Source organism: Felis catus, chromosome B4, assembly GCF_018350175.1.
Source record: "Felis catus isolate Fca126 chromosome B4, F.catus_Fca126_mat1.0, whole genome shotgun sequence".
Classification (NCBI taxonomy): domain Eukaryota; kingdom Metazoa; phylum Chordata; class Mammalia; order Carnivora; family Felidae; genus Felis; species Felis catus.
Genome location: NC_058374.1, coordinates 137910903 through 137927500, shown reverse-complemented (window position 1 = coordinate 137927500; position 16598 = coordinate 137910903). Strand labels below are relative to the sequence as shown.

At 60.6% G+C, this 16598-nt stretch overlaps 1 protein-coding gene across 1 annotated transcript in view; it reads right to left on the bottom strand.

Moving 5' to 3' along the window:
- FBLN1 (fibulin 1) overlaps positions 1-16598 on the bottom strand; it is an 84445-nt gene that overhangs the window by 7980 nt on the left and 59867 nt on the right. The window contains exon 16 of the mRNA XM_023257619.2: positions 14824-14955. Within this exon, the coding sequence (XP_023113387.1) occupies positions 14824-14955 (132 nt within the window). The remainder of the gene's footprint in view (positions 1-14823; positions 14956-16598) is intronic.

Here is a 16598-nt window from a genome sequence, read left to right as displayed (position 1 = left end):
AGTCACATAAGTAGTCGGCAAGGAAGGAACGGAGCTCCCGCAGCCCTGACTTCTCGCCCCGAGAAACACCCAGGCAGGTGCTGGTGAGGCAGGGGGACAGGTGTCTGGGCTCCGTATTTAAAATGCCAAATGGCAGGGAGCCTGGGTGGCTTAGTTGGTTAAGCACCTGACTTCGGCGCAGGTCACGATCTCATGGTTTGTGAGTTCGAGCCCCGCGTCGGGCTCTGTGCTGACAGCTCGGAGCCTGGAGCCTGCTTCAGTTTCTGCGTCTCCCTCTTTCTCTACCCCTCCCCTGCTCACTCTCTGTCTCTCTGTCTCTCTCAAAAATAAATAAACATTAAAAAAAATCAAAATACCAAATGGCTCCCAACATGTCTCAGCAGAACTCACCGTCCGTATTTCTTGATCGTTATAAATGTGCCCCCGCCACAGGCCTCCTGTGAGCTAAGGCAGCTCCCCAGAGTCCACCTTGCCCTCCAGGAGAAATCTGGAAAGAAATGCCGCTCTGCATAGACCTGCCTTCCCCCTCGATGCGGAAGCTGACGTCTCTGCAGCGCTTGCCAATGTGCTCGCGAAGCCCATTCCCATCTACCCTCTCGTCCTCCTGTGTCAGCCTCGTTCGTCCTGGAGGAGAACATGGGCTCAGCGCGGTGAAGGGAGTCAGGTCTGGGCATCAGGGAGCCAGCCCTGGGCCACCGCCCCTTCCACCGAGCTGCGTGGCTCGCCGGAGGAAGAGAAGGCCTGGTGCTTTTCTGGAAGGGATTGGCCATCTGATGTACTGACTTGCACCGACTTGGCCAAAAGTGTGCCCTTGAAGGGAGGGATGGGCAATCCTTTCCTGCCCCTCCCACCTGCCTGCTGGGGTCCTGCTGCCCCAGACCCAAGCTCGCCAGCCGCTCGGATCTCCCCAGATGCCCCCCGCCCCCAAATCTACCGGCCTCCTCCAGCCTCCAGAGAACTTGAGACTGGAGGTCAACAGGCGCCTGGCTTCCAACCCTGACGTGCCATCACTAGGCAGGCGGACGAAGCCCATCCACGGGAGTTTCCAGACCCTCCTGTCCGCTCCAGCCCCAGCCCCACCCTACCTCAGGTCGGGCCTGACCTTCCAACACCTTCCTCCTCACCCCCAATGCACTCCCCGGCTGCGGCCACAGCCGGCCTCCTAGAACGCAAGTTCTGGGCTCGTGCAAGGCCCTGGCACACATCACATCCCACCCACCCCAGCCCCCGGCTCCCAGCGGGTGTGGAGCACACACCTTGATCAGGCCCCTCGCCCTGTCCGACCTGATTTCTCGGCACTCTCTGCTCTGGCCACTCTGAACCCCTCGCAGTCCCCCCAGGATGAGCAAAGATTACGGAAGGGGCAGGGTGCACACAAGTCTTGCTGACGTGACTTAGCATTAAAGACCTGGGGACCCCAGACACAGACAAGTCCTGCCCTCCACTTTCCAGAGGGCAATACAGCACCACCCTCCTCCTTCAGAGGCAGCCAAGGCCCCGAGGAATTCGAACGCCGGCCAGGTGGGCACCTGCCGGGTACAGAACGGGTACCCCAGGCCCCAGCAGCTGGCCACGGTGCGTGCCCTCTCTTCTTTATTCCTTTGGCTAGCACGGAGCCCCAGCTCTGGGCAGGCAGCGCGCCCGGTGCCGCGGTTACGAACACCGACTGGCGCTGGTGTGGGTCCTCGCGGAGTTCCAGGCCCCCCGCCGAAGTCAGACACAGAGGGTGGGGTGGCGAGGCTGGGAAAGTAAGCAAAGAGGCTCCGGGAGAAGTGCTCACCCCAGACCGGGCCCCGGGAGCTCGTGGAAGCTTCACCAGGGAGTCAGTCTCGGCTGGACGTTGAAGGACCGGCCGGCCTGCCCAGAAGAGCTGGGGGTGGGGGGTGCTCAGACATGTGGAGGCAGAGGAATTTCAGGGCTGGGCTGGACCTCACAGAGCAGGGCTTTGCCCGGCCCGAGGTCACACAGGAAGGTCATGGCCCAGGAGCCCCACGTGGAGTCCCAACACCCCGCGTGCCCTCCTGAGTCCGTGCCTCCGTTTCCTCATCCGGAGATGCGGCGAGTCTCCTAGAGGTTCTGCAAGTAGCATCTGGAACGTGCCGGACGAGGGAGGGTCACAGCTATGTGTCTGACGGCAGCGATGACCAGGACGCCACTTGGGGGTCCCCGGTCTCGGCCACGGAGCGGACGTTCCTCGCAGGGCCCTTCTGGAAACACCCGACATCAAGGCTGCAGGCAACGCTCTTCGCGATCACGGGTGATGGGGGGTGTCTGCGTCCTGTGCGTATTTATGGCCGTCAGCCGAGGCTTCGGAAGATTCGGGTCGTCACCACACTTTCCTTCGGACGTCGCACAACATGCCTCTGTGGCTGTTTGGCTTCGTTCTTGCTTTTGCTTTAAAACGGGGAACAATTTACGAACACGCCCGGTGATATCAAAGACTTCCCCCCCCAAAGGCGCACGACAGCAGCGGTAGGAGAGAGTCGCAAATCACCCTGGCTGGACACAGACGGTGCCCGGGAGAACCTCGGGGGTCACGAAGGGGCTGCTCTGGGCTCGCTCTAACCCCGTGGTGATGCTGGAAGCGGGCAGGTCTGTGTGGTCCTGCAGCCTGCCGGGCCCGGGGGGCCTCCTCGCGCATGCGGGGGTGTGCACACGCGCACGTGTGATGGAGCGGGCCTTGCACAGATGAGCCCCTGCCTCGTGGAGTTCACGTCCAGCCAGGCGAGAACCCACGAGGCCATGACCGCCGCGTGCCCGCCGCAAGCACGGGCATTTCTCTGCTCCCATTCACAGCAGATGATCTTCGAGATTTTCTAGAAGGAGCCTCCGGCGCTCCTGCCCCGAGTGTCTCCCTTCCACTGTGTCCACGGGGACGGCCTGGCCGAGGTCACCAGGGGCCTGGGTGTCACCAAATCCAGTGGGTGCGCCTGTCCTCCCGCAAACGCCCTTCCCTCTCCCGGGACATCAGGGCTCCAGGCTCGCCTGCCCTCCCCCACCTTGAGCGTGAGGGCTGTGGCGCCCCGTCCCGGCGGCTTCTGTGTCCACACTCGCTCCCTCGGCGAGCTCGCAGGGTCTCGGGGCTCCGGCCACCATCCACACGCTAGCGTCTCCCAGGCTCATCGATTACCACTTCTCACTGCCTCGGGGCTGTGGCGCCTCGATCCCCAGGTTCTGAGTGAACTCCTGGCCTCCTCCAAGCCGCCACGTCATGGCCTTCCTGTCTCGGCAGACGGCAACACCGATCTCCTCTCTTCAGGGCCAAAATCCGTGGGGTTATCCACCCACACCCAACGGGTGAGCAAAACGTGGCACTCCCTTCCAATTTCGCCCCGAATCGGTCTCCCTCTCACGCCTTCCGCTGGACCCACGTGGCCGAAGCCACTGCTGCCTCAGGCCGGGCTGCTGTGAGAGTCCCGGCTCCACACCCAGAGGGAGACTTTAAGGCGTTAGGTCACCTCACTCTTCACCTTGAGACCCTCACGTGGCTCCCAGCTCACCCAGTGCAAAAGCCAGAGGCCTCACAACAGCCTCAAGACCCTGCCCCACCAGCCACCAGCTCCTGCCTCAGCTCAGCCACACTGGCCTCCTTGCTGCGGCTCAAACACACCAGGCTCACCTCTGCCCCAGGGACTTTGCACATGCTGTTCCCTCCGCCTCAGGGACTTTGCATATGCTCTCTTCCTCACATCTCTGTGTGGCTCGTTGCCTCAGCTCCTCGGGGTGTTAGACGACTGTCTCCACCAGATTTAAAGTGGCTCCTCCCCTCCACCCCTCCTCCCCTCCAGCCCTCTGTGTAGCCCTTACCACCCGCGGACTGTGAACGTATTCTGCTTGTTTCTTTCTGCGCCTCCCCTCTGGAATAAAACGAGTTTCTCGCAAGGATTCACGTCTGTCCGTCTGTCTTGGTCACTGCCGTGTCCCCTGGACTAGGACCTACCCCCGCAGGACACAGACATTATTTGCTGGAAGAAGGGATATGAGAACAGTCCCAAAGGGCCCGTCCAGGGTGCTGTGGGGGTGCGGGGTGGAGTAGCTCAGTACTCCGCCTGCAGGGGTGCGGAGGGCGTGCAAGAGGCGATGACCCTGCCCTGGGCTCTGAGGGATGGGTAGGAGTTTACCCAGAGGAGAAAGAGCTGAACGTCATGGCTGAAGTCTGGAAGAAGGGAGAGGCCACGGAGTGTCTGGGGTCTGAGGCCCGGGCTGGTGTGGCTTGCGCACAGTGGAGGGAGGGGAAGGGACAAGAGTGCTGAGCGCCGAGGAGGACAAGGACAGGCCTAGGCTGAGGACGTCTCTCCAGCCGGGGAGGAGGGGTTTAAAAGCCGGCGGTCCCAGCCACACCTGGCCGTGGGGGTCCCTGGCTCCCGGCTTTCAGAGCCAAGTGGTTAGAGCACCTTTTGCTGAGAGAAGAGGACACTTGACCAGGCTCAGCGGGTGCCCGTGGGACCGTGCAGCCAGGTACAGGTGGAGGCCGTCTGTCACAAGCAGCCCCATGTGACACACGGTCCAGGTGCGGGTGGGGTCGTGAGGCCGGACGAGGCTCGCGAGGACAGCATCTCGGGGTCCCAGGACCCACAGCTGGCCTTCTCAGGAAGTCACAAGGGGGTCCTCTGTCCCCACATTGTCCCTGCCCTCAGTCCACCAGCCCCAGTCCTGGCCGATCGCTGGAATCCCGCCCTGCACCGGGCGCCGGGCTGGGCCCTCTGGGTGACCCGGGGTTCACGGACGAACGTACTTCCCACCTCTCGCCCCTCTCTGCACCCTCTGTGACACCATGACACCGCTGTGACCCTGCTGCCTTCCACCTGCTCTGCGTGTCTGGACAGCAGTGACCTGAGGCCTTGGTCCGTGGGGACCAAGCAGGCGCGGGGGCGGGAACTCACAGACGCCCCCAGGCCGGCGAGTCTCCGGGCACCTTGGCCCACCGGCAGGGCCGGTGTCTTGAGTTTTGTCTCCTTCCACCCTCCTGCCGGGGCCGGGACAGTCCCACCCACGGCGGCCCCACCGCGCAGGAACACAGAGCTGTCCGGCCCACCAAGCTCTCAAGCCGCATCATCAGCTGAGACCCACCACGAAGCCTGTCCGGGGGCTCAGACGCGAGGCTCCGTGTGGCCTTCTCTTGTGTCGTCCTCTCTACCATGCTGTCCCCTCCCTCCCCGAGGTGGCCGCGGAGGGGGCCGCTCGTGTGGGCGGCAACCTTTGACTTTCCCCGGCCGAGTCCTGGGCTGCTGGCTTGAGTTTGGTCCAGAAAGCTGAGCTGGGGGGTGGAATGGGGAGGTCCCTCCTGGGGCGGAGGCCCTGAGTGCAGGACAAAGGCCCAGCATGCCACTTGGGGCCACTGAGGCAGCCTGGGCAGGAACAGGGCGGTGTCCTGCTGTTCCCCGTGGCCCCTGCGTGCCTCGCTCGGGTGGACTAAAAGCGCTGAGCCCCATTGAGCCCTCTGGGGGCCCGGCGTGAGCCGGGGGAGCTCCGGGGGACATCATCAGCTGTGTGATGGGGCACCTCTGAGAGTCTGTGCCTGTGAAATTGGGGGTTGAGAGCCCCCAATCCAGCTGCCCCTTCATATGGTTACGCGGTCAGGCATACCGCTGGGCCTGGTGCCTTCACCCCATCTCTGCTCCACAGGATCCCAGCACAGGGGACACAAGAAATGTCTGTGCCTCTCAACTCCATCCAGTCCCCTCCGAGGGACCCCCTCCCCTCCACCTCCCCTCCACCTCCTACTTCCCTCAGTGAGGCCTCCAGCCTCAGGGTGAAGTCAGGCCGCAGCCCATCCCGGGCCCAGAGGCGGCTGGGCCATCACCCCGGGAAACAAGCTGGCTGCTGGCCAGGGTGTGGCCCTGGGGTGACGGGCGGGCTGTGCCTCCGGGAGAAGAGAGAGCGCCTAATCCCTGGGATTTGCCGTGAAAGCCGGGACCCGGCCAATCACTCGTCACCCGGCAGGGACAGCCTCGCTGTTGTTTTCAGATGGAATTTCTGAATCTGCTCCGTAATGTGTACTGATCCCGGGCCAAGCTTTCTGAATCAGGCGGCCGGACGGGGTCAGCAGCACATGTTTAACCCCTTAGGGGGAAATGATTTTAACGAGGTGATCTGGGCCCTTGCTGGCTGGGACAAGAAATGGTGACCTGAAGCCAGATGGCTGGGTAAGCAAGCGCTTTGCTCTGAGAGAGGCCCGGCCTGGCGGTGGGGGGTTGGGGGAAGGGAGGGCAGGGGTGCCATGAGGTTGGTATCTTTGCTCACAAGCTCTTATATCAGGGCAGCTGATGTCGTGCCCTGCACACGAAAGAGGCTGCAAACGGTACCCCCGTAGGGTTTTGCAGTGCGCAACACATTCAGCTGGACGTGGCAGCCGGGCCACACCCCATTTCTGTCTCCCTCTGAGACAATAACAGGTACGGAGCCTGCAGGAGCTCAGACGGCAGGATGCTAGGGAAGCTAAGGGGCAGCTTCATGAAAGCAGGCTCTGTAGCTTGGGTGCAAATTTGTAGCACAGCACCCAGCCCAGGGCCCGGCCCAGGATGTTGTGCTGAACGAGCAAGGTGATTGAGGGATGACAGAACCCGGAAGGCATGGCCTCCACCATCCTGCTCCTGGCGGGCCTGCCTCGCCCACGGAGGCCACCACGCGTGCTGATTCCAGAAGCCCCGGGCAGCCGGAGCTGCTGTGGGGTGACCAGTCTTGGCCCTGTCCCAAGTGCCTCCCTCTGGACTGTCGTCCCGTCGGGGGGCACAAGCTCGCTCCTGCTCCAGCTCTAGGTGGCTGCCTCGCAGGGGCTCATTTATCCCCTAACAGCCCACCCCGCTGTGTTCAACTCCGCTCCCACAAGGCGGTCGCTGACCCGGCCACGACAGTGTCGTGGCAATGTCGCCAAGATGCAAACGGAGGCTCAGAGAGGTTCTGTGACCTGCCTGAGGTCGCACAGCTGTAAAGAGAGAACCGAGAAGCAAGCCCAGAATGCCTTACCCCAAGCTCAGCGCTCCGACTGTGCTCACAGAGCCTCAGTCCTGTCTTGCCCCCAAAAGGGCCACCCCAGCTACTGGTAGTTTACAAATGGCAAACTTGAGGGGCGCCTGGGGGGCTCAGTCGGTTAAGTGTCTGACTTGGGCTCAGGTCACGATCTCGCGGTTCATGGGTTCGGGCCCCGCGTCCGGCTCTGTGCTGACAGCTCGGAGCCCGGAGCCTGCTTCGGATTCTGTGTCTCCCTCTCTCTGCCCCTCCCCTGCTTACGCTCTGTATCTCTCTCTGTCTGTCTCTCTCTCTCTCTCTCTCAAAAATAAACATAAAAAACATTCAAATGGTAAACTTGAAATGAGCAATAATCCTTATACGCTCACAAATGAAATTTAGAATGCTACTTCAGAATGAAATGTTCTTAGTTTCCTTTTTTTTTTTTATAATTTTTTTTTTTAACATTTATTTATTTTTGAGACAGAGAGAGACAGAGCATGAACGGGGGAGGGGCAGAGAGAGAGGGAGACACAGAATCGGAAACAGGCTCCAGGCTCCGAGCCATCAGCCCAGAGCCCGACGCGGGGCTCGAACTCACGGACCGCGAGATCATGACCTGGCTGAAGTCGGACGCTTAACCGACTGCGCCACCCAGGCGCCCCCTTAGTTTCCTTTAAGAGGGGTACCGTAGGAGGGTGTCAGCTCCCCCGTCAACGCACATCACGCTTCAGCACAGACAACGTGGGAAGCGGGGACTGTCAACTCCTTTCCACGGAGAGTGATCCGCTGCCGTTGGGATGGGCTTTCTGCACACCCATTGCGCACCAGGCACTGCTGGGGGCTTTCACATAATTGTCTGATCTGATTGCATTAATGGGCGTCTATAATTAGGGCACATCCCTTCCAAACCTGACTTGGGTAACCATCTCTAGGGTGAGTGGGACCGTCACGTGACCCTCCATTCATTCAGATTTTACCAAGCAGCCGCGGTGCCAGGGGCCGGAACAGGAACGCGTTTCAGTTTCTCGGGGGCCCCAGGGGTGCCAGAGCCTCCCACGGGGCTCGGGGGCTCGGGGCAAACCAAGAACAGAGCTGGCACCTTGCGGACCTGCTCACCAGCTGCGGCTCTGACTGGCTGGCTGCAGGACCCGGGGGCGGCCTTCTGTCATTTCTTCTCTGAACAGTGATGCCCACCCGGGGGGGGGGGGGGGGCGGCGTCCCACGAGGCGGCACAGGGAGCGTTCATGAGTGAGGAGGACGCTCAAGGGCGTGGAGCTTGTAAAAGGGCTCCGTGCCCGCCCCCCCAGCCTCGCTTCTCGCCCTCGCTGTGCATCCTCGATGCTCTGGGAGCACCAAGCTCAGAGTGGTGGCTTCCCACCCCGCCTCCTGTCATGCTGCCCCCTGGCCAAGAACGCCTCTCTGCCTGGCTTGCTCCTACTCAGCTGTCAAGACCCGACACTTATGTTACCTCTTCCAGGAAGCTTCCCTTGACTGCTCCGTGAGGCCAGTGGGTTTGGCCTCTCCTCTGTGTGCCCAGCACATTCCACAGAGCCCCGGGAGGGTCCAGTTTGGTGTCCGTCCCCCTCTCCGGGCTGGGAGCTCCCAGAGAGCGCGGGACGAGCACCTCTCAACTATCTTAGCCTCCAAGAGCCGACCCAGGGTCTGGCCGCAGGAGGCCTCCGCGTGTTTCTGGAACCACGGGGAAGGTGAGGTGATGGGGCCACGGAGTGTAGGCAGGACCTCCAGACACACAGCACTCAGTAGGAAGCATGTGATGCGTGTGCATGCGGTTACTGGAGCCCAAACCTGCGCTTGGTGCCGTGTGGTGGCAGGTCCCTGGGTCAGTGAAGAGTGTCGTTATTCCAAACCCCGGAACTCAGGGAGGTAACCGTTGAGAGTTGCCGCCCTGTAGGCAAGTTAGGGCGAAGGGCTGAGCGACGCTTGGGCGGAGACACTCCAGGATTCGTGTAGTGCTTGTCTTGAAGCCTCAAGGCCACCCTTCATGAGTAAAGACCGCCCCCCACCCTTCAAACTTAGGTGGTCAAGATGTCCACGGGGCACCTGGGTGGCTCAGTAGGTTAAGCATCCGACTCGACTTCAGCTCGGGTCATGATCGCACGGTTCGTGGGTTGGAGCCCCGCGTCCCTGGGCTGACAGTGCAGAGCCTGCTTGGGATTCTCTCTCTCTCTCTCTCTCTCTCTCTCTGTCTGTCTCTCTCTGCCCCGCCATCCCGCTCTCTCTCTCTCAAAAGAAATAAACATTAAAAAAAAAAAAAAGGTTCAAAACACCAGCATGCTGAGTAAGGGAACGGGGCCTGGGCTACCCTTCTCGTGTTTCTCACCCGGTCACGGCCAAGCCCACCCCAGGCACCACCTCCTCCCGGCAGCATGGGCTGATGTGCCCAGGCAGGGGGACTGGGCTCTGCACCCACAGCACCTCCCACCGTGTTCTCCTGTCGCTCTCTGGGGAGTCAGCCTCCCTAGAGGCAGACACCGCATGTTCCCCGCTCAGCGCATAGTAGGTGCTCAAGAAGCATGACAGAGCGGGCAAGCCGGTTAACTGAGCGGTCCTGGTGCCCTCCACGCCCATGGGCCTCCCCAAGCCCGGCCAGCGGGGAGCGAAGTAACTGCGGCCAACATTAGATTCCTGCAGATCTCCACCATTTAACCGTGGGAGCGGCCTGCATCTGAAGCGACAGTTCATACCTGCGTGAAACCGATCTGAGATGTAGTTTATGGCCAGGGTCTCTGAGGCCATAACACAGGGGCGGTCACAGTTCGAGCCAAAAGGTTCGTGGAAGTCTCATGAGGCCCAACGCCATGGGTACCGCGGGCACTGATTTGTTCTGTGTCCTTGCTTGTTTTAGTAAAATTACAGCCTTCCCGTTAATTACGCACAGACTGAAAAACAAAACTCTCTACTCCATCGGGGAAGGACAGTTAGCAAACCCGCCTCTTGTATTTCAGTTTATTTGGGGGCGGGGGGGTTGGAGCTAACTACCTAGTAGTTTTAGGGCTGTTCTTATTTTAATTAATATTATTAATTATAAAGGGTGCCCACGAATGCAGTCAAATTTTAGGAATCCCACCTCACACACCAGGGGCCAGCGTAGAGGACCCCATTAAAAACAGGAAACGTGGGGCGCCTGGGTGGCTCAGTCGGTTAAGCGGCCGACTTCGGCTCAGGCCATGATCTTGCAGTCCGTGAGTTCGAGCCCCGCGTCGGGCTCTGTGCTGACAGCTCAGAGCCTGGAGCCTGTTTCCGATTCTGTGTCTCCCTCTCTCTGACCCTCCCCCATTCATGCTCTGTCTCTCTCTGTCTCAAAAATAAATAAACGTTAAAAAAAAAATTAAAACAAAACAAAACAAAACAAAAAAAACAGGACACGTGAGGGGCGCCTGGGTGGTTCAGTGGGTTAAGCATCTGACTTGATTTAGGCTCAGGTCACGATCTCACGGTTCATGGGTTCAAGCCCCGTGTCAGGCTCTGTACTGACAGCGTGGAACCTGCTTGGGAACCTCTCTCCCTCTCTCTCTGCCCCTGCCCTACTCTCTCTCCCTCAAAATAAACTTAAAAAAAAAAAAAAGCCGCCAGGAAACGTGAGATGTACCACCCAAAGTGGACTGTGTGGAATCACACCTCCATCACAGGCTGGGGGCCCTTTCTTGCCAGGGAGGGGTGAGGGTTTCAGGAAGCTGTTTCCCCGTGGAGCCTGTGTGTGAGCTGGGGTGGTCTTCTCAGCGTGGCCTCGGGTAAATACGTGATCACCCACTGTATGTCACTGCCTGGTGGGGAACCCTCAAGTCCACGAAACGGCTACGTGGCAGCAAAAAGCTGCCGAGACCCCTTCAGTTTACCCACTGGCCAAGGATCAGTCCAGCTGCACGCAAAATTAAAAGGCAGCTCTAAAAGGCAACTCAAGGGGCGCCTGGGTGGCTCGGGCAGTTAAGCTTCCGACTTCGGCTCAGGTCATGATCTCGCGGTTCGTGAGTTCGAGCCCCGCGTCGGGCTCTGCGCTGACAGCTCGGAGCCCGGAGCCTGCTTCGGATTCTGTGTCACCCTCTGTCTGCCCCTCCCCTGCTCGTGCTCTGTCTCTCTCTCTCAACCTCTCTCAAAAATAAACTTTAAAAAACATTGAAAATTTTTTAAAAAGCAACTCCAGCCTAGTGCTGTCTATAGCTCCCCCTTGGCTCTGGGGAGGCTTCCATGAGTCCCTCCCCCCATCAAGCCCCCATTCCGGAGCCGTCACCTGAAGGACCCCTTCCCCACGCAGCCCCCGACTGCAGCCAGTAGCCTGCACAGCGAACCATGAACCCGGGGCCGGATGAGGAAGGCTTTTGTAGTGGCCCGAGAATACCTCAGGCATTAATAGGGCATTTCTGCACAGGCAGAAAATGCATTTTTCATTTTTCACTGACAGCTGGTTAAGGAGGAATGCCACAGGACGGCTGCTTGGGCCTTCCACAGACAGCAGGAGCCGCCTTTATCCCCGCTAAGAACGGGCTTTTAAGGGATACGTTAGGGGAAGGCCTGGCCCTTTTAGGTTCTGGGTGGACTCAGGGCACTTTCTTCTGTTATTCGGGGGAAGAATGAACTCAGTGGCCTCAGGGTCCTGGCGGTCTGTACCCGTGTTATTTCTCTGGGACCCAAATTCTCAGTCACTTTGCCCAAGTCAGCCCGGGGCATCAGTGGGCTCCAGCTCCGGGTGTTCAGGGAGGACCGGGCTCCAGGCCCGCTCTGCCTCCAGCGCCCCTCACCCATGAATGGCGACAGTCCCGCCAGGTCACGGGGTTGTGGCCGGGGAGGAAACACCTGCCCCTGGGACTCGCTGTAAGCCACTCCTTCAAGTGTGTGGAGACTCAGCTCAGACCACACCTCCTCCAGGAAGCCTTCCTGACCCCGGTGTCCAGTATCTGCAAAGCGCATGGCCTAAAGCGGGGAGGGGTTCAGCCAACACCTGTGAGTAGGTAGGGGTCCTTTCCCGGGTACGACAGGCAGCGGGGGGCTGCACGGTGGTTCACACTGGGCCCAGAGCCCCCCGGATCCTGCTGCGCACGGCAGACAGGAGGCTTGCGTGCCTCTGGAAAACACTTTCTTCCTTTCCCAAGCACATCAAGGGTGTCTGCCTAAGACATTGCTTGAAAAGAGAACAGCACCACTAAAAACAAGTTTGCAAACCCCGCCCCCCACCTCCCCGGGCCCCAAGGTGTTTCTGATGCCGGGTCCCAGGTGCTTACTTAACTCAGCTCCCTCCTCTGCCCCCAGGGAGACAGTCACACCCGTCCCTGAAGGTATTTGTGAGAACCGAGCCCGGGACGGACGCCGGGTGAACACGTGGCTTGCGGGCTGCTCACACCTGGGCTCAGGGCCAGCAGCGAACCACCCAGTGCAGGTGGACACGCCTGGAGCTGCCGTGCTGTGCCCGTGTCCAGGGCCAGCATGTGCCAGCACAGCTACCCCAAGAGGCCCAGAAGCCCCCGGGGTGCACAGGAGTTATTTGGGACAGAGGCAGGGTTAAGGAAGTCCAGGGAAGAGACCCTAAGCAGAGAAATAAGGCAGCAACGATCGGGTAGGTATAGAGACGAGAGGCCAACCCAAAACACAGCCCGGGTCCCGCCTCAGCGAGACCTTGCCATCCAGACTCCTCTGGCCTCAGTCCTCTACCCGGGAGAGGACGCTGGCACAGGCAAACCCCAGGACCCCGGCCAGATGGGCCTCCTGCAGTCACACCGAGGAGTGGAGGTGGCCGGGCCCACCCGGAAGCAGAACGCATTCCCCGGGGCCAGCCCATCCCTCCTCCAAGAAGCACCAGCCTGGATTCCAAAGACCAGGGCACGCGTGACCAAGTGCAGGGAGGGACAGCCGCTCTTGTCTTTGTGGCCTTATCCACATTCCATTCCCAGGGGCTCCGTTCTGTTCCCCGCTCTGCCCCGGGGCGCCGTGAGAAGGACAGCACGCCCTCTCGCCTCTCTGGGCCTCGGTTTCCCCCTCTACAAAGAGGAATCGGGAGAGATGGTCTCCAGGAGCCTCCGGGCTCCGACACGCCAAGATTTTCTGCCCCAGTGGATGGGAAGCCGAGAAACGGAGACTCCCAGGTTGATTCTGTCCGGAGGACAGATGCGGCTAGAAAAACGCGCTGGTGGGCACTGGCTCGGGGCCCAGCCGCTGCCCAACCCCCTGGCTGGGGTCACCCAGGAGGGATTTAGCGGGGAACCGAAGGGGCCACCCCCCCGAGAGCCCTCGCAGGCCACAGAGGCTTATCAGTGTCTTCAGTGTCAGATTTTCACGATGGGTTTGTGGGGCCGTCTGTCTCCCCGGCTGGAATGCAAAACATTCACCTGTGGACCCACACTGCCCGGCCTCGGGCCTGGCACAGACGGGGGCTCAGGAAAAAGAGCAGGAATGGAAAGAATGAACGAGTAAATCCGAAGGTTCCAGTCCTGCTCGTACGGTGCCAAGGCTGTGATTTACCCCGCGTGGAAGCCACGCCCACAGGGGTGGCAGGAGGGGGCCTCCCGGGCACCGCTGTTGCAGGTGAGGCACCACCACCCCACCCAAGCGGAGCAAACCCTGACCCTGCCTCCTCCTGCCTGCCCTCGGCCCCAGGCCCCGGGGGTCCCTGAAGGGCCCGTTCATCTAACATGGGGGAAACTGAGGCCCAGGGTGTGCAGAAGGTTTCACGACGGCTCACAGCCAAGCTGCATATGCCCTCCCCTTGGAATCCCAGGGAGGACTAATGTACCATTAATTGTAATTAACTAATTATTCCTGCTGCGAACTAGCGGAGGAGGCGGCTGGGGGTGGGGAGCCCCTAAATGACTCAGTCATGTTTACAACATGCAAACCCATTTAAGAGCTTGTAAAGTCGCTATAAATGGCTCTTTGGCAACAGGGGAATAACGATTCCCTGTCTCCAGCTGCCAGTTTAACAACGGTCGGCGGCGCCGGGGGCGCGGGGAACAGGGTTCTAAGATCCAACAGCGCCACCTAGAGACCTCCTTCCAGAACGTTCTGCTCCAGGGCCGACCACTCTGCCGCTTCTCCCGGTGGACGGACACCTCACAGAATCCAGGGCCTAGGAGACCACGAAGCCCAGTCCCTCCTGCCCCCGTTCGCCGTGGAGAAACTGAGGCCTACATGAGGAAAGGGCCCGGACCCCGGGGGCTCAGCTGCTCGGAAAACCTTGGGTCTACATCTAAGTCCAGAATGGTAGACGGGATTGTTTTCACTCCCCGAGAACTTAAGGTCTATAAAAACGTGACCGTTCAGGAGAGGTTTATGAACCACTTACCCAGACTCACCTGCTTCCCCGCCTGGGCCTCTGATGGAGCCCTTCCCCTCCCTCTCTGCCCCAGCGGAAGGGCCCCAGCCCTGCTCTGTGCCCCCATGGCGGGGCGGTGCCCGGGACCTGCCCGGAGGGACAACATCTGGACACACCACAAGGCCAGCCGTCCGGGGCCGAGACCACAGCTCAGGCTCTGACTCCTTACTTGCTTTCCTTCCGTTGCACCACCAGAATAAAAATCCTAATGGGTCCCACTGACCTGGGGATTGGGTCCTGAGACAAACACCTTGCCCGTGAGGTATGGCCAGAAGCTCATGGTTGTGAGACACAGAGACCCAGTTAATGCACCCATTCGCGGGTGGGAGACTGGCCCAGCCGGGAGCGGACCCCACTCCAAGCCCGCGGTTGCCCTGGGGGTCCCCAGCTGGCCCTGCAGGACAAGGAAGGCTCTAGGAGGGGGGCTCAGACGGCAGCTGGGTGGTCCGGAGAGGTCGTCCCAGCAGACCGGCACAGCGGGCCTCTGCCAGGCCGCTGGCCGGGAGGACAAGGAGGCGTCTGGACAGACCTGAACGCCTCCGGCAACTCACCCACAGTCATGCCGTCCATGTAGCGCTTGATGATATCGAAGGAGTCTCGCAGGTTCCCTTCCGTGATGTCGAAGATGATGTCGGCGTGGTTGGCGGGATACATGGGCATGATGGCCCGGAGAAAGATGATCTCTGCGAGAAGGAAGCACAGCATGGAGAGCCCAGAGATGCACCCCTGGGTCACGGGCACCCGGTGCCCGGGAGCCCTGCACGGAGAAGGCGGAGGGGTCCCGAGGGCTCACAGGTCACAGCCTGTCCCCCTTGTTATCAGCGGGGAAACTGAGGCCTGGAGAAACCTTGGATCTTCTCTGAGGTCACAGAGTAATCAGCAGCAGTGCCAGAGCTGAGGAGCAATTAGTAATTAGTCATAAATCTTCCCGAAGCTGGAAGAAGGGGAAGGGAGGTGGATGAGAGGCAAAGGGAGGGGGGTCAACAAGGGCAAGACAGTGGGTGGTCGCTTGCCCACGGTGATGTGGGTCAGCAAAGCTGCCTCTCCGGGAGCGCCGGGCAGATCGGTGGCTGTGTCTACCTCCGCGGCCTTCTGATACGAAGTGGGGCAGACTACCCCGGGCCGGGGGCGCGAGGCCCCGATTCTACCCTGGCTCTGGATGATCTGGAGGCGTCCTCCCTCCGGGCCTCGGTTTCCTCGCCTTTGGAGTGAAGGAGGCTGACTGGTGGTGCCCACTAAGGGTCCTTTCAGCGTTAAAGGTCAAGGTCTGTTGGGCCCGTGACGCCAACAGGCGTCTCCAGCCACGCTCCACTCCCTGCAGAATCAACTCAGAGACCGGCGCTGCCCGAGAGGCCACAGAACCGGCCGTTAGCGGTTTGGGAAGGATTTGTATGTGGTTGGCTGGAACGTGTCATTTTGCACGCGGCAGACCCCAGTCGGCGATTTTCTCCGAGTCCGTGCCTCCCTGCGGAGATCCTGTGCCGCCCCTTTGCCAGAGGAACGAGCTCCGTCAGGCGACCACGTCCCTGGGGAGCCTCTCCTGCCCTCGCCACCCCTCTCTACCCCCTTCCCCCCTTTTATGTTCTGCCATGTGCTCTCGCGGGACCCCGTCGCAGGGTAAACACGGGGTGTGGTCACGCCGGCTCAGCTATACATCTGCCCTCAGAGGCTCACAGTGTTCTTCCTATCGCTGTGCCCCAGAGCCCGGCCTTGAGCCTGGCACCCGGGAGGCCCGGTCAACATTTACTGCAGGAATCAATCACGGTGGAGCTCCTCCCAAGGCCAGAGATGAAACCCCTCCCCTCCCGGAGGAAGCGGGGGCAGGAGATCACGGCAGCCCCGCATGGGGGATGTACACCCAGCAGCAAAAGGCGTGCAGAACAGCACCCACACACAGCCTCCCACCAGGTGCCGGCAGCAGGGGCGGGGGGGTTGGAACACTGTTCTACTCCCGGGCTCCCTGGATCCGATCCAGCCCCTCTGTGGTCAGCATCGGGTGCAGCCCCGTAATGGCTCCCAAAATCCTTGGACCAGAAGCCCCAACGCCACCCATGTTAAGGTTTATCCTTTCCAGCCTGTCTCTTGCCAAGCCTCTACCCCTCCCAGCCAGGAAACCTGGGCTTAGTTCTTCAAATGCCCGCTGTCCCCCAGACTTACCTCCAGACCTTTCCAGAGGAGTTCTGCTCCGCTTGGCACGCCCCTCTGTCCCTGCTCCCCACTTTCACTACGAACCTCCCACTTAGACCCCGGTGGGGAAGTCACTTCCTCCCAGAGGCCCTCCCTGACTCCCCAGCGCTCGGCAGAGAGCCAACACCCAAAAAGATAT